This window comes from Falco punctatus (assembly GCF_963210335.1).
Source record: "Falco punctatus genome assembly, chromosome: 11".
Lineage (NCBI taxonomy): Eukaryota > Metazoa > Chordata > Aves > Falconiformes > Falconidae > Falco > Falco punctatus.
In genome coordinates this window covers 5,508,749-5,530,359 of record NC_137591.1, presented here as the reverse complement: position 1 = coordinate 5,530,359, position 21,611 = coordinate 5,508,749, and the positions used below count along the sequence as shown (strand labels likewise).

General features: G+C 40.2%; 1 protein-coding gene across 13 annotated transcripts in view; it reads right to left on the bottom strand.

The window, feature by feature from the left end:
- The window catches only part of DAB1 (DAB adaptor protein 1), a 566,655-nt gene that overhangs the window by 69,667 nt on the left and 475,377 nt on the right, over nt 1–21,611 (bottom strand). For 8 of the 13 annotated variants that reach the window (XM_080406386.1, XM_080406380.1, XM_080406381.1 and 5 more), the window contains 2 exons: nt 2,755–2,894; nt 324–422 (listed from right to left, as the gene is read on the bottom strand). In XM_080406386.1, coding sequence (XP_080262512.1) covers nt 324–422; nt 2,755–2,894 — 239 coding nt within the window. Of the gene's footprint in view, nt 1–323; nt 423–2,754; nt 20,110–21,611 lie in introns of those variants that run through there. The other 5 variants (XM_080406377.1, XM_080406382.1, XM_080406383.1 and 2 more) reach the window with 1 other exon arrangement.

Below are 21,611 nucleotides of genomic sequence, written 5' to 3'. Positions count from 1 at the left end.
AAGAAAAACAGATCCCCTCTTGCCACTTTCTGGGCTCAGACCTGTGAGTGTTTATGCACGTAAGGGGCATCTGTGTACTCAAGTAAGTGGTTCCACACAAGTACCCAGGAGTAGGCTTTACGATAAACATGTCCCTATGCTACACTTTACACCTCAGTCATCTCATGGCTTGCTCTGATATATGACAACCATTTACCAAGCTTCTCAGATGTTTCATGTGTGCTTACACTGGTGAGATATTACTGCCTGCCTAGGAAACACTTTGAAAGAAACATCCAGAAAAAACGTTCTATTTTGTTCTATCACATGATTATTTTACTTACCCCTGTCTTTTCATCAAAGATTTTGATTCCCCCAAAGGAGACTGTTAAGAAGATTTTTTGTTTATGTTCTCCTTTTGAACGAGCCGCAGCAACAATTCCCTGTTGAAACAAAGAACAGCTTGGCTGGTTTCATTGCTCTTCCAGGTGTCACAGCAGAGCACAAAGATTTGCTTGTGGACAATTCACCACTCTTCTAGGAAAACTTTAGGCCTTTCCAGGAACAGTCCCCCTCTTACTTCTGGCTTCCTCCCTTTTTTCAAGGTACCACATATCTTTATGCTACCCAGAGAGTATTTCAAATGTGCTCCCACTTCCAACCCCTGCACTAGCTAATCCTCCATGAAATTTGTTTTCATGGAAGCTGAAAGTTGTTTCTAGCACACTTTTCCCAGCTGTGAACTGTTTTGGTTTACACTTTTTTTTAAAAAAAAGAAAAAACCCAACAAGCAGTGGAGGAAAAAATGCCAACAACTTTAGCTTACATCAAGGGCAGATTTACCTGGGATAAGCAAATATAAACTTTTTATAGAAGAAAAATAGTTTTATCAAAATCAAACTACACCTCTGCTGTAAAAAACTGGTATTGAGGGTTAGCTTTATTCATGATCTCAGGCTTTTAATTCGTAAGTGAGCTTGCTGATATGCATCTCATGTATTATATGTATTATTCTCCCACAGCGTAACTAGAATAGTAACTTCTGTTTCCACCTTCTTGGGAGCCTGCCCTGACCAATAATACTGTAGCAAGATCAAATGTAATCAATTGCATTAGAAAATAAATGAAAATATTTAGCCATTATCTGGTGCTCTGCAATTTCAACATGTTTTATGAACCACTAATTTAAGTTTTAAGACCTCCATGAGGTAATTGTTCCCATTACAGAGACATGGAAATTAAAGAGAAAAACCTGAGTCATTTGTCAAAAAGTCACTCAAAAACTTATGGTGGGCCTTAAAACTGAAGTTGTAGGACACTAGGTTTCCAGACCCCATAACTTCATGCTATGCTGCCTTACATACAGACATGATTTTGTAATGCTCCCTTCCATCAATAGATTTAGTCATCTCCCATCGATGTTTAAATCAATCTCTCCACTATGCAAACAGGTTATCTGGGAGATGTGGAAATGGTATCCCATGGAGGAGAGAGGCAAAACCGCTTGTGCATAGGAACTATGAAATTATGAGAAATATCTGGTATACAATTAAAACAGATAGGAATATTGTGGCAGATGTGACATATCAATGGTGCACCTTTTCCAGTAGATTAGTTTTTGCTTGTCATAAAATGTTTGTAGCTGATTTGTAAATTATCTACCAGATCTTGCTTTTAGATTCTTGAACCATAAGATGCATGTGACCCTCTGCTGTTTCTTCATGAATAACTTATTCATCCCAGTTCCTTGGGACTGGAACCCTGCTGGCTGGTAGTGTAAAAGATACCATTTAGTGATTTCTCCTGAAAAAATCAGTAATGGAAAATCCATCAGCTCTCTTGGCAGAATGCTAGGGAGAGGATTAGAATGAGAAAACATGGGAAAAAACTGCAGAGGGTTTAGTCCTAGAGCTAGCTTGTAACTCTACAATGCAGACAGGAAGCCAACAGCCAACACTGCACTCAAGGAAAACACGCCCTGTCCTTCCTTCTCAATGACTCCAGCCTTCCACATGTCCCAGGGTGAGGTAAAGAATGCTTCCTATAGAGAGCTCTTATGAATCTTGAGGGTTGTAGGAAAAGACTCAGCCAGAGGGAGATGTCTGTCAGGCTCCAGAAAGCCACCCTCCTACACCACTAGGACCTTCAGGCTCTGTCTGCTCTCTAAGTTCACAGTCTCCTCAAAAACTGCCTTTAGCACTGTTCCATTTCTTCCCCAATACTCTGGGGATGCCTCTTTATCTTATGTTCTGTCCTCCCAGTGCACTGCCTCCTGATTTTGTAACCCATCAATCCTGCCATGAGAGGTGCAAGACATACTCCTCCCAACAAGGACCCCAGTCCCCCCTACACCTGGCTACGTCCCACACGGTCACTCATCCCCTCTCACCTGTCCTGACAGGAGGTAACGGTCAAAGGCAGGGCTGCAGTTAATTAGCACTGTCATATAAAATATTCTGATACACCATTTTGCTTCACAGTGGTTTAACGCCCCCTTTGCATACTAAAATTACTCAATTTGCAGATGCGTTGTTTATAATTTGTGGACAAATTGCAGTGGTGTCAATCATGTATAACTACTGAACTCAGAGATAATGTATTAAAATTAAACTAGGATAAGCAATACCAGCCAGGAGTTCATGTAAAATTGACTCATTTCAATACATAATTAACCAGAGTGAGACTCAGTGTCATGAAAGGAGAATGAGTAAAAGTTCAAGCTGAAATTTGCTCCCCTTGACTCCATAATAGTAAACATTAAAAATTTCACTGCACCTTGAGCTTCATCATGGAGTCTTGGCATAACTTGTCTCCTCGTGCGGCAGAAACCTCATCTATCCCAATCAGTTTTGCTTTGTATCGGACACCATCACCTTTAAACCTCTTTATTAAAGTGGCTTCACTGCGATCCTGACCTGAAAAGACATAAGGGAAACAAGGAAATTTACACGAGTGCAAAGGAAAATAAATGAATAAATAGTCACCATTAAGTGGCAAATTAGATCTAACTCCTACCTCAACACCTAAACATGCGAACATTTCAATAAAACCTGTTGGCCTTACTGCCTCAAATGAATTCAAAGTGGAATTGTTGCCACATGAAATCTTCTGTACAAAATTTGCACACAAATTAGGTTTACAGAAATAAGAGATAAGCCTGCATCAGACCTCATGGATCTGAAAACTTCTCATCTGTATGGGTTGTTTTAATTCCAATACACTTGAGAAGTATTAATTTTGCAGACAAAACTCTAACAGGCTACTGCTTCCTTGTATACCGACTTATCTAACCGTATCAGCAATATTTACACTATTAACATTTCAATGATGGAAAACCAAGTTCTATTATTTGCCTGTAGAACACCGCTGCTCTAAAAGCCCCACAAGAAATACTGTCTCCTTGCTCTATTCTTTCTGCTTATAGACATATACAGAAACAACACAACTAGCACAGTCAGCTTTCATGGGTTCACCCTGACTTAAAAAAAGGCACAAGATGTTTCTTAATAAAAAAGCAGTGGGGTGTAAGATAAGATAGCACGGTACTGATAAGGCCAATTGTGCAGGTTTGGCTGGGCTAGAGTTAATTTTCCTCACAGTAGCCAGCATGGGCTACGGTTTGGATTTGTGCTGGGAAGTGTTGTTAATATATAGAGATGTTTCCCTTACTGCTGAGCAGTGCTCACACAGAGCCAAGGCCTTTTCTGCCTCTCACCCCAGCCCAGCAGCGAGGCGGCTGGGGGCACAAGGGGCTGGGAGGGGACACAGCCAGGACAGCTGACCCCTGCTGACCCAAGGGATGCTCCATACCATAAGTCATGCTCAGCATATGAAGCTGGGGGGAAAGTTGGCTGGGGGCTGCTGCTCAGACACTGGCTGGGCATCAGCTGGTGGTGAGCAATTGTTTTTCGTTTGCATCACTTGTCTGTCTTGGGTTTTATTTCCCTCCTACTTTTTTGTTATTTTCCTTTTCATGACAAATTTTTTTTTAATTATTATTATTATTATCATCATCATCATGATATTATCATTATCATTATTGTTGCTGTTGCAATATATTTACAACATTATTACTATTATTTTGACTACTATTATTATTATTAATCCGTTCTTATCTCAACCCACAGGTTTTCTCACTTTTACTCTTCCAATTCTCTTCCCACCCCATCCTGCTGGGGGAGTGAGGCTGTGTGGTACTTAGTAGCCGCCTGGGCTTAGACCACAGCACCAATGTACACAAATTACAATGCTCAACCTAGCCTGAACCACACGATAATGACATTACAGCAATCCATGACAGGGACACCTTTGTGGGGAAGACTTTTCCTCCTGAGTATCTGCAGAAAAGCTTATACTGTGTCTTAGCAGAAATACATTAGTTAGGGAATCAGTCTTCCTAAAATTGATTAAAGATATATTTTGCAGCTGTCTGTGGAATTTCTTGCTAGGATGTCAAAAAAACCCCAGCAGTGAACTGTAAATAATTGCAACCAAACAAGCAACCAAACAAACAACATCCAAGGCACAAAGAAGCAAGCAAAAATGTGAGATCTTAAAGAATTTGAAGTTTCTCAGACCCAGAAGATTCCACCAGAAAACTTGCTTAAATGTGGACTGACACTGCTCAAATTTATACTATTATCACCTAGGAGCTCTAGTCACAGATTTTGCCCCATCCTTCTAGGTATTGTAAAAAATGAACAAAAAGCTAGTCTGCTATAAACGGTAAGGATCTAGTCTTGACACCTATATTTGAGAATTTTTGCCCAATTTTTTCTCCAAAGCTCATTTCTATTTGAAAGGTCAGATTTAAGCACTGAAAATAAAATCGGCTTCTGCGCAGCTGTTTTTTGATAAGCAGAAGTACAGAAGCTTTGGGGGGAAAAGCTATACTGTTTAGCATTTCTATTAAAAGCGCCTTTTTCAGCAGTCAACACTGGGGTCAACTTTGTTACTGTTATACACCCACCAAGTTTGGATGAATAAACTAGATTCAGAACTATGGAACCAAGATTTTTACAATACCATTGTGAAAAAATCTAGAAGCACGTATGACCAACGAAGAGTACTTCCAAATGAAGATACTCATTTGGTTCTCCTTCCCCCAGAGAACTGCACAGTCCATGCCATGAACTAATGATGGACTAAATGCATGCTAAAAAATAGAGCCATTTTAAGCATATGGAGATCTTTGAGTGTGTTTGAGCACACAAATACAATCCCCTCCAATGAAAAATATTAACTTAGAGCAATGTTTTAATGCCTCATTTATAGCCCCCTAAAAATAAGGCAGCTGGCAAGCGTTGCTGTGATAGTTTAGTGGCCACCCGACTGTTTCCCTTGATTTGTTTTCACTCCTGCTGCTTCAGAAGAATTAAACAGGGTTGAAACCTCATGCTTTTACAGTATATTTTATTAAAAACAAATAATCTAATGAGACCCAAATGATAAATCAGAAACTCAGAACACTGCTAATATCATTCCCCATGGAAATGTCAAGGCAGATGCTGGCACCATCAGCTAAAAACAATGAAAAGCCATTTTCCCTTTTCAGCCGCCAGAGTGGGGCAGGAGGGAGAACATCTGGAGACACAACAAAGTACAACAATAACAGTGGACTTTTCCATATGTCTTTTACACTTGCAAAGATATCCTGTTGATTTGCAGTAAATAAAATCCAACTCCAACAGCTTTCTTGCCAACAATTTTCAACCTTACATCTTCATTACAGCCAAAGGCAGCTGTTAGCTAATAGCATGAGCGTGTAAGTGTTCAAGAGTGTTTCCTGGGTCCAGGTCATGATAGTGACCTTGCATTCATCAGTTATTTGAACATTTATACTTCTTCCAACCTCTGATCTATTTTGCTGCACGTAACTAAATCCCTGACATTAATAGCCCATTCAAACACTTATAACTGTGTTTGCTTACGCACAAGTCCCATGTCAATTATGACCCAGATTAAGCAGAATAAAGTGCTTTTGGGATAAATGACTGAGAAAAATCATCAACCTGAAAACGATGTAGATATTTTAAACTGTGGTGGAAATGGCAAATTACTAGAGACTACAAATTCATCCGTAAAACCCTAGAGCATATGTCCCATGAAAAAGCACAGAGAACGCACACACACACTGCCCTATATTATAAATCAGCCATCTGCAACAGTCATAGTTTCTCAGAATATACCCAGATCTCCCCCAACCTATGCTGACGCTGTATTTCCAAATTTTGGTGCTGTAACCAGCCCTGAAAAACTTCCACCCTGCCTGGAAAATTACTGCATGACAAACACCATCAGTACGGTCGATTTTGCAGCACTCCCGAGATGTGAGATTTATGCGGGGTGGTACTTCATTTGCACATTGGACACTTATAAGGCAGATAGTCCAGACTCTCATAAACATCTCATCATTAAAACAAAAAAGTATTTTTTAATGACAGTTCTTGAACAAGGTTCTTTCTGTGTTTGAAACTGCATAAATAAAGAGATGCCTGAATTACGAGGCTGTAATTCTTCTTAAGCTTTGGAGGTGGGTGAGCAATAACATTAAACCACTAAACCAGAGAGCTGAGCCCGTGCCAGAAACCCACCCAGGGAAGAGCTGCCTCTTTCCTTCCGTGTAACAAGCGGAGTCATCTTTTCTTCTTCACAGCTCCTGCCTTTGTCAGCGGAGACCCGCTGTGGCACTTGGCTCTCCAGCCACCCCTGCCACTGCACTTGCTCGGTCCCAGCCTGTGGGAAGGAGGATTATCCTGGATGCTGGGCTGCACTTACTGCCAGAGCTCAGTTTTATTCCAGTAACGAGAAGCCACATCTTGGGGCTTTCACTCTCAGCTTGCCTTCCTCAAGCTGCAAATAACATCTCAAAGGTAGGAAGGGGGACATTCACAAACCATCTAAGAGGATTTTATGGAAACCTGAAGCTTGAGGTCTCAAATCATTACTAGACCATAACCTACAGCAAAATTAGAAGCCCATATTTAATGACAACCACTTCTTTCCACAACACATCTCCTCAGATCTCATTTTAGAATTTCTTGACTACAGAACACCACAGCTGTCAAAGCTACGCTGGGTGAGCAGCAGGTACCCATCCCAGTTGTCCACCATACCTTGCACAGGCAGGAATCTGCCCAGCATTCTTCTTTAGATGACTAGCCCCACTATGTCATTCTAAAATGATTCTAAAGTTTTGTATTAAAACTTTTTTAACTCCAAGACCGATGGATATTTTCCAATGGTGTGCTCTAAATTGCTTTCATAAATTCCTTTTCATAAGCAAAGAAATATCACAGGCATTTGTTTGCAAGTTGACACAAGCACTTCACAGTCCAAAATGGAACAAGGTTATCAACAAAACTAAACTCAATTAGATTCTCATGCCCCAAACTGAGAAAAAATGAAGATGTTAAAACCCACTAACAACGTAACACGAATTCAGTTTAGAAAGGTGATCACTTTTAATTAGAACATGTGGCGCTGTTGACACAGGCAAAGAGATGTTTTGTTTGCAGCATATAGATTTATAATCCTCAGAGGCTCTTAAAATGTAAATGTAAGTGTAATTGTTTTATCTACTACTGTAGATGTCACCATTCACCTTTAAGCCATACGTGTTCCAGCTGGACCCACTGCTCCTGCGCGAGCCGGCAAACATGACCTTTGCTGCTGAGTTCTGACATTGCACTTGGACTTCCAGAGTCTTTTAAGAGAACAATAAATCCCCAGGGCTGGGTGATGCAATGTGCTTCTCAGCTTGCATCTAAAGTAGAGAGAGGCTTATCATGATCAGCATTAAGGTACTTTATCCATCTCACTAAAGCTACTGTAGAAGTAATAAACAAGGTTTTTAACACAATCTTTTTTTTTCAAGGCAGTAGACCTTAAACAAACTATAGTTCCCTCAAGCAAGCTAGAGACAGACCTGAACTCAAACCCCGAATTACTCAACCCAAGTACCTACATTCAGTCCCAAGACATGTCTGCTTAACAGTCCGGGAGGAACATGAGCTGTGTGGAAGATGCAGGAAGATGCTCACAGTGCCAGAGGCGGTTGCTCCCCAGGCTGGACCCAGTAGCAGCAGCTGCCATTCAACCCCGACCTTGACATCGAGGAGAGCTGTGTTTGCATTAGCTTGTCCGGCTCCACATAACGCTCTCCATGCTGCATACGGCAGCTCATTCAAGGTTTGCTTCCCAGGCACTGTGTATTTTGGTGGGTGTTTCAAGGAGACCTATCCTCACTCAGTATAATTCAAGGATTATACTTGATTTCAGCTCTTAGCCCAACAGAGCACCAAGCTAACACTGTATTAACATGCTAACATTTAGAGCAAACGTTGTTCGTTCTCCCAGGGGATCTGTAAGTGAGTGTATTTCATAAATAGAGAAAGAAAATAAACAAAAGCATCCCTGCAATAAGCACACTGTTGCTTTTTCTGTACGTTCTTATAACGCACTAAACATTCTTCATAGCACATGCTAATCTAAACCAATAGCCCTGGAAATGGCTATATCCTTTATTTAAATGTGTGAAGCCCTTAGGGCATAATCTGAATTTCTTGATTTTATGACTGTAAAATATATAATGATATTATCACCAAAGTCAATAACATGCTCCTGGCAATCAATTCGCTGAAGAACGACACGCCACTGTCTTTTTTTCCTTTTTTTTTTTTCCTTCTCTAACTAATAAACTGTCAAAGTTCTATCCATCACATATTCAAATTATAAAACCTGAAATAACACCTCCTTGTATCTCGCAGGGCTGAAAAACAATCACACAGGCACTTAAAAACACCCTACATCTTCATGGGCACAATTAGCATTTTTATAGCACCAACACAGTGGAAAATACAAAACACTGCAGTGCAGAACGACCTCTAAGACGCCACACACACTGAAGACTACTAAATTAATTGCTAAGCGAAAGGTATTTCCTATTAACTGTGCATATATACACCCCTATGTTCACATACATATGCATCCATAATTTTATGTATTTGCACATATACATACACACATGGTACACAGCTTCATTTGGAATCAATTATCTAAAGAAAATTCACAGTAATTTTAATCAACTACAGATTTCCCTAGGAGAAAAAAAAAAGGACATAAGCAGGTGTAAGAGAGAAAATACTCATACATAATTACATGTACCTTTCAATACAGCAGCAGCTAAACAGCAGCTCATGAAGGACTCACGAAAAGCTCAGATTGCTCTCTTTGGTGGCAGATTTTGCTCAGTGGCTACACAGATCCACAAGTCCAATACAGAGGGCTCAAAACTATCCATCACACAAAGGGATGGATCTCGATACCAAAACCACAGCACCCTGGCAACACAGATCTTTCTTCACAGGCATTCAAAAAGTTCAGTGCAGCAGGCTCATTTGGGATTTTAAAACTAAAAAAATCCCACAAATTCTCAGATCCTCCTGCTATCTGTTAATCTAATAATTGAACTTTTCTGCTAGAGGTTGAAAACTTTGAGTTGACAGGTTGCGCATTTGTCACTGTCTTTGGGAGCATGATTGCACAAACTCACTGTGCTGCATCCAGAGATCTGACAGAAAAAATATTTTTCCTTTTTTAAGATAACATTTTAGAAAAGAAAACACATCATATCTAGTAGTACATGTGCACACAATTTAACTTCTGGTGTCATCACTAGCATTCTCTTCCTCTAACAGTATTTCTCAAGTGACTTTCTTGCAATTAGCCGTTTTTAACTTCTTTTAACAAGAGTTACTTAAAGGTTTAATTGCAATATCTGTAATTCATCTCAAGTGACCAGAGCACATTCACAGCAAGATCTGCTCGCATCATCAATCACTGCTGTCTTTTAAATGAAGATGTACTTTGGATTTCACACTTTATTTCATTGATAAAGGCTAGTTCCTAGCAACTGAAAATACTACTGATGTAGCAAATAGAATCTGTTTACGGGAATGGATTAAAACCTTAAAAAGCATGTTAACATTTTACAGGGAATAAGTACCTCTTTTCTGTATAGGATCCTATACAAAACCTTGGTTACAGCACATGAGTACAACTTGAATGCAAACTTCTCCTGTCACCAACTGATGGGGAAACTCCCAAGAAGTCTGCAAGATGTGTTCTGGAGTGCTTTTTTCCAGCTTACCCAGCACAGACAGCTTGCTCTAGGGTCAACAAGGGAACCCTGTTGGGGTCTACTGTATTGACAAATGCTATTGCCAAGGTACGAGAACACAAAACCTCAGCAAACTATCTTTTAAACCTCCTCCTGCCAAGATCCCTACCTCTTCCTATGAGCTGCCCTTGCCCAAGAGCGCCATCGGGAAGCATGTGAGCCTCCTAGCAGGAGGAACTAGAGGGAGAATCTCCCTCCTGTCCTGATGGTGCTTCAGACCTTTTGGTCCTTCTCCTCAGAAAAAGGTAAAATGCCCCATTTTAGCAAAAACACAAACATTTGTCTTGAATGCAGAGACCGAGAATATTTCCACAGAAAACGATAAACAGTTTAAAGAGGGGACACAGAAATCACTCTGAAGGCTCAACGGACTTCTATTACGGCTAAATTTAAAAACATTACCTACAATTTTAAACACAGATAAGGGCTCTCCACAAAAACTCAATCATCATTCAGACCATCATCTCAGCAGTACTTCCCAATTGTTCAGCACTGCTATTCACAGTAACCTCCAACTGAGAGATTTTATGGCTTCTGGCATTATTAGCCAGTGAATTACTGTACTCAAAGACACCTACACATCCCTACTTCCCTACTTTCAGAACCAAGTTTCCTATGGAAGTAAATAAGATGTTCCCATATTATTTGCTGTCTTTGATCAGAGCTTTATGAGCAGAAATGTCATTCACAAGGTGACAGCAACTGCACTTGCCAAGTTTTTTGTCTTAACACTTGGTGCCCTACACAAGCCGATACAAAACAAGATGTACATTTTACTGTTTCCAAAGCAAAACAGTTGTGTGGACTAGACTAAATTATTTCTTTATAGTACAAGGAAGTATGTGTGAGTATGTCGAGAGAAGATTTCAATCATTTACAGAGAAGGGCTCAGTATAAAATGATGTTTGATTAAAATTTTGGACAAATCTCAGTGATGGAGAGTCTAGCGCAAGCACACAGGAGATGGCAGTGATTAAGCACATCGCTCCTCGGGCAGATGACAAAGCACTCATTTTAGTTTTAGCCAGAAGGCTCACTGATCAATTTTATTTTCTTAGATGGTCTTTGAGATGACAGTATATGGGCACATCCTCAGACACAGAAATGACCAAAAGCTGAATGTAATTAAACTTCCTTTCAGCCTTTCTACCATGCAAGTCTTCATAAATCTTGGAAAGCCATTTTGTAAGATGCCTTTTACAGGCTGGATGCAGAAGCAGCTAAAACCCCAAATTCTACACTGATTCAAATTGAAATTAGACACTGCAATAAAACTTCATTTTGGGGTAGCCTTGTTCAGCAAGCCCCGGGGGACGACCAAAAGTGAGACAAGGAAATCTTGGCAGTTTATTTTTTGCTTTTAGGTATTCAGAATAAAAATGATGTTTAGGGGAAGGGAGAAGACAAGTATCTGTGCATTCTCCTCCTTAAAAGACAGAAGATAGTTTAGCAAACTTTGGTCATCTCATGTTTCAAAGCTGGGATAAATGTTTAAATCAAGCAGACATCAAGAAGTCAAGCAAATAAAGCCCTTGGGAAAAGAGGTCATCAACCAGTTCATTCCTTACCCGCCTGCCTGGATGTCAGTACGAAATTGGTTGCTTCTGAGACAAAAATCGACTAAGAAAAGGTAATTGATTTTACAATGATCCTTAAGTGGCATTAATATGTGCACTGCATTTGGACAGGGTACGGTAAAAGCCCAGACACTCAGAAAACCCAGGGACCTGTTACAGCTGTACTAATACACCCAAGCAAAATAGCCCTCATGGGGGCAGCCAGTAGGTACCATCTGCTGCCAAGAATCTTCATACAGGACTTGCATAGCAGCAAGGACAGGCCAGAACATATAGTGCTGCTAAATTACCCCAGAATGTGACGTTTCCCAACAAAATCTGAACTTGCTGGGGGGAAAGCAAATCACAATTGCCTCTCCTTCCAAGTTCCACTGCAGCACTGAGAAGCATCTTAAACTAGATGCAACACTAGCCTACACCGATCATTTAAAGATGAGCATCTCAGTAACTATTTTGGTATGTGAACACGCAACAAGATGTGCAGAGTTGCTGAATTCCCCTGACTCTCTTTAATCCTACAAGAACTAAAAGTGCTCAGAACTTAGGGGGGGGGGGGGGGGGGGGGCAGGGGAAATCAAGCTGCTTTTATGTGTCTACCTGTATCTGGCTTTAAGTACGTAGTTTTCAGGAACAATTTTAATTAGACTTTAACTAATCCAGCACACAGATACGCACGCACTTAAAGGCGGCGCCCCAAAGTCATGTTGAGACACACAAATTCACAATTTACACTTCAAAGCCTACAAATATATTCTGTTGATGAGTCTATCAAAGAGTTTAGTTTTTGTTATGTATAAAGAAAGAGAAAGGGTGGAGAATCAGTTCACTTCATACAAATGCCAAATTCTTGTGCTGCCCTAAGATAAATGTTAATTCTCTGGGACTATAAAAAGAGCAAGTTAAGAAAAGGTTATGCTCTGCTGATTAACATTCCCAAACTTCTCACATGTTCAACATAAGAAAAAATCTTTCCATTCAAGATAATTATAGACACTAAAGTCCCCAAAGAAAAGAACAATAGCCCATAACACTTAAAGCAGAAGGACATAGCCATTCATTGATTTACACTTTCCCTCTCTTGTCAACACGGTGTTCTCCTACTGCACCAGTGCTGCGTGCACCAACAGAAATGGGACTGTGCACTGCACTGGATGAAATCATGGCTGTGTGCCAGGGCAACTTATCTCCTTGAGCCATCCTCTTTGTCAATGCAAAACTTTATTTTGCTGCAGACTCATGCCAGTACTCCTTAAAACAGTTACAAAATGAGGCAGTAGGTCACAACAGGCTGTAAACATCTGCAAAATGCAGTCTGTGGCTGTGCTTCTGTCCCTCGAGTGGTTTGGTTCACTGCTGCAAATGAAGTCTCACCTAAACCACAGGACTTGGTCTTCTGGGGAAGCGAAGGTGGACGTCAGTCTCGAAGCACAGAAGCTTTCCCACTTGGCCTCCTCTGAAGCTCACTCCACCCCACCTCCCACTCAACCCCAGTAACACTTTCAGCCCTGATGCCACTGAGCAAAGCCTCCAGCAAAAAAGCGGCATCACGTGCCCTGCCACAATGGAACTACATCACCCATGCGACAGTGCAGCTGCAGAACCATCTTTCACCTTTATTCCTATGGAATTAGTGGCACTGCCAGTTATGTCTGGATTTACCAGTTGTTCTGATGATATTAGTATAAAATGCAGTTCTGGAATGTGCAGACTAGTAAGTTCCTGGCTTAAAAAGCTGGCTCCGAGGCCACAGCATTAGAAGCATCAAGTGGCCTCAGAGGGGAACTAGGTATCCACCTTACAAAGCCTATTCTCACACAGAAAAAGGAAAAGAATGAAAATGACACATTAAAAACGCACAGTAAATAGATTTGTAGAAATTACCCTACGATCCCATTAATTCAATAAGAAAAGCAGCTGCTATTTATTTTCCACAGGAAATTGAAATACCAGTATTCACCACATGGCAGTGAACAGAAAAACCCAAAACACTATTTCCCTGCTGAAACTGTTCACATTTTGTTATCCAATGTTTCAGGAAGAAAATTATTTTCATTTTGGCCTCCCACTGCCTCTGCAACATCAGAGAATGTCTCTCCCTGTTGGAAAAACAATAGGAGGCAAAGAGGAAAGCAGCTTTTTTCCTGAGACTTTGGGCTAAAAAACACCATCAATTTCAAAATTACAGCAGTGGCAAAGTGCTTCTTTCAATCTGGTCCTTTCATTTTTACCTCCTGCTGCTGTTCCTATTGTCAAAGTGGCAGCAGGAGGCAGAAATGAAAAGACTACTGCCGGCAATCACCCTTGGGCAAAGCGTTAATAAGAAGTGAAACACCCATGCCATAACGAATTCCAGAGGTAAGAAATTGGGGTTTGTGCATCTCTTTATGTGTGTAGTACCACAGAGGATCAGCACATCAGGATAACTTCTGTTTCTGAAACCACACTGATCAGACATCAAGGAGGCAAAGCTTTTGGGCTGGTACTCAGGACTAACTAGGAATGAAACAGAATATTGTTAGAAAAGTAGAAAGATACGACAAAAAAACAAACTGACAAAACCCACCAGATAACTCTACTTCGAGTAAGAGGAAAGGAAAGTACTCAACTGGGAAAAGTTGCAGCAGTTTTTCAAGACACTGGGTGAATGGGTTGAGTTGTAAGTACACAAGGACCCAACTGCCTCCCAAGCCTACCTAGAAAGTTTGAATCTGAAGAGCCTGTTGCACATCAGGGGAAACAGGACAGAAGACCAAAGCTGAGTGCTTAGCGCTACCAGAAGTTTTGCAAATTCTAACAAATTTACTGAGCTACCTGTAGACCAGTTCAGTATTTCAGAGCTGTTCACCCAAAGAATGGCAGGAACGTACAGCGCAACCACAAAGAAGTCACCAACAACCCTCCTTCCACTCTCCAGTGGAAGCCAGTAAGAAGCTCTCAAAAAGGGTGACTGTAACTAACCCAGGCAAATAATCATCCAGCTCTTGCCCTTTGGTGAAGTTTCCAAAGAACCCAAATTGCAAATCAGTGTCGTCCAAACATGATATTTAAAAACAATGCCTTCGTTGCCTGAAAGGAGGAGCTCCATCCCTAGCTGAGCAGTATCTGAAGGTGTCTCTGCTTACAGTCCCCGAGGATGTACGACCAAATCATATCCTTTTTGGAAGAAGCATGGGTGTTAAAAGGAGAGTTTAACAGAGTTCTAGGAAGTTTTAAGCAGCTGGAATAAACCAAGATAGAGGATAGGAACGGTCTCTTGGTCTGTCCCTGCATAAGGCTTGAAAGAACGTATTATTTGCCAAGATTATATATGTGGTTTTGATATCTTTGTGGTAACAGGACTATATTACGAGAGAACAAAACCATATTCCTCTGAAGACCTTGGGAAAAAAGTGTGAACGAAGTTGACTTCGTCTCCAGAAGTTCTTTAAAAACAGAGAAAACAACAGGAAAGCTAATAAGGGGGTAATGAAATGGAATATGATAGTATTTTTCACTGCATGAATGAAGTAAAAGAGAAGAGGGTTTTCTTCACTGAAACTGAGCCAAGATAAAGTTACCTTTCTCCCATTAAAAACAGAAAGCAATGGTACTTCACAAATAAAAGCACTACTATTTCTTGTGCTATAACTTAAAACCAAAAATTTATGAAGCCTGAAACTATACTCAGTGCCATGTGCACCTGAATTGTTTCATTACCTGTGTTTCTTAAAATAATAAAGATGATTTCCCCCAAAAAATTGCATATAAACTTAAAAGGAGGAGAAGACTTCTATTCTAAGGTCAGAGTTCTCTATTAACTTAACCTGTACAAAAACATTGCCGTATTAACTTCAAGAACACGCAGATAAAATCAGTCTGCTGAAATCAACACAGCCGAAAAGAAGAGCCTCGGGGAAGAGGGGGGGAGATTTTATTTCTATCATTAAAATATTACCTGATTTATAAAATATTATTATTGCTCTTGCAGTTGTGTTTATCTTTTGAAGAGCGTAAGACCTGCCTACTTGGTCTAACACTCTATAGTTACTGGGTTGCTTGTACCATAAAGATTTTCTGGCTATTTCTATCTCTAACAGTATTTTACGAGACCACACTGAAAACATTGATCAAACAATGCACAAGACCTCTTTGGACTGCACCTCAATGCCTTCTCAATAACTTGGCTGTAACTTATTCATTTACAAACAAAATTGACTGTGTCTAATCTCTGTGAAAAAAACCCAACAATCTAATAATTTAATATCTGTATGCAGCTTAGTGTATTATAAGATATGGCATTGCTATGCCAGGTTAGTATGCTATTAGCTGGGGGATTCTCAAGCATCTGTCATGCAAAGTAGGTCAATTTCTAGCCATATAATTCTGATTATGTCAAAATATTTATTCATGAGCTCCCTAATTCAACGTATTTCAAATAAGTCATATTTATGTTTTAAAAAAAAAATAAACTAAATTATGGTTGCTAACAACTAGGTTATCACAGCTTCAAACACTCCGGTAATCCAGAAACGTGGATAATGTTTTTCCCTTACAAAGTACTATGTAGTAACAGAACTTGTTTCATTTCCTCCCTGCCATTATTTTTAGTCTGCTTTCCCAAGGAAACAAAGAGTAACACAGCCACAGACTCCATGGGTGTATGTATGTGGGAATGTCCAAAACAATGGAATGCACCACCACCCCTTCTCATGCCCATTCTTCCTTGCATTAACACCTGAACCTTTGGGACAATTTCAGTCAAGTCTCATCTATATTACAAATTTTTCACTTTACCGGTCAGTGGAAAACAGGCAGCTGAATAGAGGAGAGAGACCTTATTGATGTATTTGCTGAGGAAAGGCCACGCTGTGAGCTTGTCTTTCCTTAGAGCTCAGATCCACATCAAGACCCAAGAAACCAGGCCTCCCCAGTTCAACTCACAAAAATCTTTCCATCAAAATTAACAGATTATCAGGAGTAAAGGGGGGTATACAACGTTTTACATCACCCACATGCTCAACAAGATCTAACCCCTTCCAGTGAGAGATTAGGAATGACTCCAAGCTGCAGGTAACACTTGCACAGTAACAGGGAGATGGAAGACTTCATTACCCAACCAAGGCCATCTGTGACTAGCTGATCATATAAAGACAAGAACAAATAGCAGCTCGGAGGTTTTCAGTGCTACTGCAGGCAAACAAAAGGTCTTCAAGATCACCATTGTCTTCATTTTATCATACCCCGCTGAAACATTTAGATTACCTCTGAATTTCTCCTTGCTTTTACCAGTACATGCCTTTTTCAGCACCCAAGTGATGGATTCCACTTTTTACCAACTGTATGCCTATTAAAAGTCCTAAAAACTTCAGACCTGGGCAAAGTAAAATCTTTTAACTTTCCTCCCCAAGTAAGTACTGCCTAAGCCTATACTCCATCTTCTAATACACTGCCAGGAGATGCAACTGAAAAATGTATAGTCCTATCATACCTAAGGCAAAAAATGATGAGCCTAATTCTTCACTTCACTATGTTTTCTTTTATGCCATTCTAGCACCATACTGATAAGTCAAAACACAGAGACACTCCTCAGAGCAATGCCCACAGCAAGATGCAAAAGGCACGAAGGCCACAAGCTTGCTCTCCTCCTAGGTCCCATGGAAGAGCTTATACATGTCTATAAACTATAGGATTCTTTGCTTCCAGGAAAGAGGGGAAGGGATGGCTTTACCTTTCATCAATTAAGAAGTTGTCCCTGAACAACACAGAAAGATACACAAGACTTAAAACCCTTTGATGTTCTGTCATCTTCGTGTATTAACAAATCTTCAGGTTGCCTTGATACAGCCAAGATAGAATGGTTGCACCTGAGAAAATCATTGGAGGATGAAACTCTAAGTCATCAACCACGGAGCTACTTTTATAAGCTTTTAACTACAAACGCGTGTTTCTGGCATCCATTTCAAGCAGCTGCGTACCACCCTTGAGAGTCCTGTCCTTGGCACCTGCAGGAGCTATGCAAAGACCTGAGCATGTTACAGCCACTACTCTTGTATTTGGTCAAGGTACCACATATGTGCACAGCTACGTCCTGTCAATGACCTTTTTAATCAAAGAAAAGCAAAGGAGGGCATTAAGACTTTTAAATGCTTTCAATTACCAATGCCCTAATATTAATTTTGTAAATGTTCTTCTACAGGGGTAATTAAACTGCGATCTGTGTTCCCTTTGTCTGGCTGCTTCTCATGCTCTGATTTAAATGCTATGTTTTGTTTCATGTGTAATAGTTTTCCCTTAGACCTTTCTGGTGGAGTCTGCAGGCATTCAATATAATCTGATGGTTGATTATGTCCATGGCAGTTATTTAACTGCCTGTTGGGCTGGATTGAAAGAATCACAACGGTGGCTAACAAGACTAATCTCAGAACTACCATTTAAAAAAAATCTTTTAAGATTTAAATGCCAAATCTTTCTTCAGCCACCATGACATCCCCAAAATACACGGTATTTGTTATCAAAAACATCATGAGTGAGCCTGAAGTGGCAGATCAAAATATAATTTAGGTGCTGAAAAAATTATTTCTACTCTATAGATTTTATAGTAAAAAGACTACTGTTATGTAAAAATCACTTCACATGTTAGAAAACCTCAGAGTTTAAGACAAGGCAAGTTACAGCAGATGTTGTAAGATGAGGAAGACTCGATCATTGGGATCGTATTTTGGCAAGCAGCAATTTAAAAATTACACAGAACGCATCATGCAAACTCTGCCACTGCTTTTGGCTGGTCTGTACTGCTTTTCCACCCCACCCTTCTCCTACACAAACTTCCAGTCCTTCACTTAAAACTTCAATACTTTCCTTAGGAAAATGTGTGGGCTTGACTTTACTTCAAATGATCTGATTTCATCTTTTCACCATCTCAAAGATTAGGTGTTTGTCAAGCAGAGAGCGCAGAGGCATGTGTGCGCATACGGAAGGGAGATGTTTTGGCTTGGCTTTGGTTAGCACCGCCTCGTTCAGCAGCGCCTGCAGGATCGGGCTCCGTCAGGATGGAGCTGCCTGAACATCCATCTGAATAATGCCACTGGCAAGCTCAGCGAAGGAGTTAATAATAGTAGACAAAACAAGATTCATTTAATCAGCTATGTATTTCTCTGATTACAACAAACAAAGAAACAGGATTGTATGGCAATTTTGACAGCTTGGTAAACTTCAGCAGTGCCTTGTAATGAAGCCTTGGCAAGAAATAAGTGAAACACAAAGATTTTTCATATTGAGGCTGTGTAAACAGTTTCTGCTTTTAGAAATGTATCCTAGCAACTCACAGAAATGCTTTTTTAAGACAGCTGGACAAAAACACAATTTGGAATAAAAACAGATGTAATTGCTAAACCAGTGAGTCTGGTGGTCCCAAACTGGTCTTGCAGCCACATCTCAACTACCACTCAAGATGCTGAGAAAAGAAACATCAGGACAGATGTTTTAAAACTCACATCTGCAGGAACAACTATGAAAAAGTGCATCAGAGTTAGTGGAGATGATTCTGAACTTTGTATTCCTTTCTAACTGATGTAGAAAATCTCTTTGGCTTCCAGCAGAAAGGCCTGCTGGACATACACCTCATGTTTTGTATTTGCAGGTTGTTAGACAGAGGTACAACATGCACAACTGAATTTTATTTATCAGGTATTCACTCAATTCCATTGCAAATAATTTTTTTTTATATAGTTCATTTTTCAGGAGAAAACTGAAAGAAGTGACTTGCATAATAATGCACAGACCTTGATTAAATATCTAATCCATAATTCAATAGAGAGATTCTGCTGACATCACCAACGGGAAAGATTCGTAAAATCTATCATGAATACAAAAGGAGCCTAAACTATATTTCAGGATTAGTACTCAGACTACAATTGTATAAGCATTATTGGCAATAGGGATAGATCATGTTTATATGTAACGGATCACCTTATAAAACCCACCAAGAAGCTGAAACATGAGAGAAAAGCATCCTACTCCTGAGACACAGGAATACTGGGAACAGAGAATACTCCTCAGAACACACGCATTTGTACCACGGAGGACCATTTTGCTTTCCAATGACTGTTTACAGGTAAACTACAGTACATGGTGTACACGCAATAACTACCTCTCAGGCTGTACATTCAGATACTGTTGGGCAATTAGCTCAGTCACAAATCTTTGCAACTGCACTCAAAAGTGGTTGTAGATGGCAGCAGATTCCAAAAGTGGGCCACAAGTGGGGTCTCAGTTTGGTGTTCAAAGAATGAGAAAGGGATTACTGGGGGAGGAGGAAGAGCTGAGGCTTTTTTAGGGTGTGAGGTTGTTTTTCAAGCCAACACTTATATTCCCCTGCATAACTTAGCTATCAAGAAGAAACAGGTAAGAAGATTTTTGTTGTTGTTGTTTTAAAACAAGCATAGATACCTATAACCTCCTCAAAATTTACATTTAATAGCTTGCCAGAGGACATTTTTCCCCAAGAAACATTAGTTAATTTTCAGTCTTGCAAGACATCCTGAGGCTCAACTAATTCTTTGATTTTTCATTTCTCCAAAGGTCGAGTTTTAATAATTCTGTTGTGAAGTTTGTTGGCAGATACACTACCAAACCAGTTGTATACATTGCAACATGCTGCACATTTACTTTTGTTTCAGTTGATATGATTCCCATCCATCACGATATATTCTCCAGGTTGCATACAAGGGGCCAAACCCAGAAACCTGTTTTTGATTCATAGAAAGGGAGCCATGATCTGACAGGCAGCAAGCTGTGTCTTCATCAAGTACACCTTTCTCGTGATGTAAAGTAAACCATTTCACTGAGAACACATTTCACACCTCTCTGCTAATAACCACAGTTCACTGAAGGACCACCCATCCTGGAAATGGCATTACCTCAAGGAGAACATCCACACCACAGCACCCACGACTAAGTACCAACCAAAATATAAACTACCTTCTGGATATCCACTGACTAGAGATGGATGCCAAGGCAATCAGCATTCTGTGTTGAATGTCAATAAAGTTGTTTAAGTTTGCTGGGGTGGAAAAGCAGACAGTGATACCACCCTGAAACATCCTCACAAAGCTCCAAGGACCCGGGCACTAGAAGGGACAAGATTTGCAAATCAGTGGCCTCTGATACGTTTTTTTAATTTATTGACCTTGCCCAACTACTTTTGGAACTTCAAGCAACTGACAAATCTACTGCCCAAACCATATTATTGTAAGGAATCCTGCAGTTTAGCAAGGCGGTGGATGAAGAAGAGCGTTGTTCTGCTCCCTCTGAGCCCAGCCTCCATCAGCTCTCACCTGCCCCATGCTGCAGCTGCTCAAAGGAACAGCCAACGCTTGGTTTTGTAGAACTGAACTTTCATAGGGATTTCCAAAGTGGCCACTGAGAAATGAGAACCCACCTTTGCGCATATTATTTTTCCTTTACATTCATTGTTTTACATTAGCAGCATTTAATTGTATGAGCTGTTTTGTTGCCCAGTTATTCAACATCATCATACCTTTCAGTGCTCCACTGTTAACTTTAATTTCTACCACTCTGGAGAATATTTTACTGCTAGTAAATGTCCCTGCCTCTCTGTCTGTCCCGTTCCTACTGCTTCAGGGTGACTGACATTAGTCCTCTGGCAATGCAAAAGAAGATCATCATTTCATTACCACTTCCTCTCTTTCCCAATTCATTTACTGCTTCTGAACTTTAACACTTCTGGACTCATGCCACTTCTCAAGAAAAGGGGAAAAAATAATCAGATGAAGACTAAACTGAAATTTGAATGGAGAGCAGCACACCTAATACTACATTTGGATTTATTTTGGAAAAACTTTAAGATCCTTTGTTCTAAATAGAGTTACTGACCT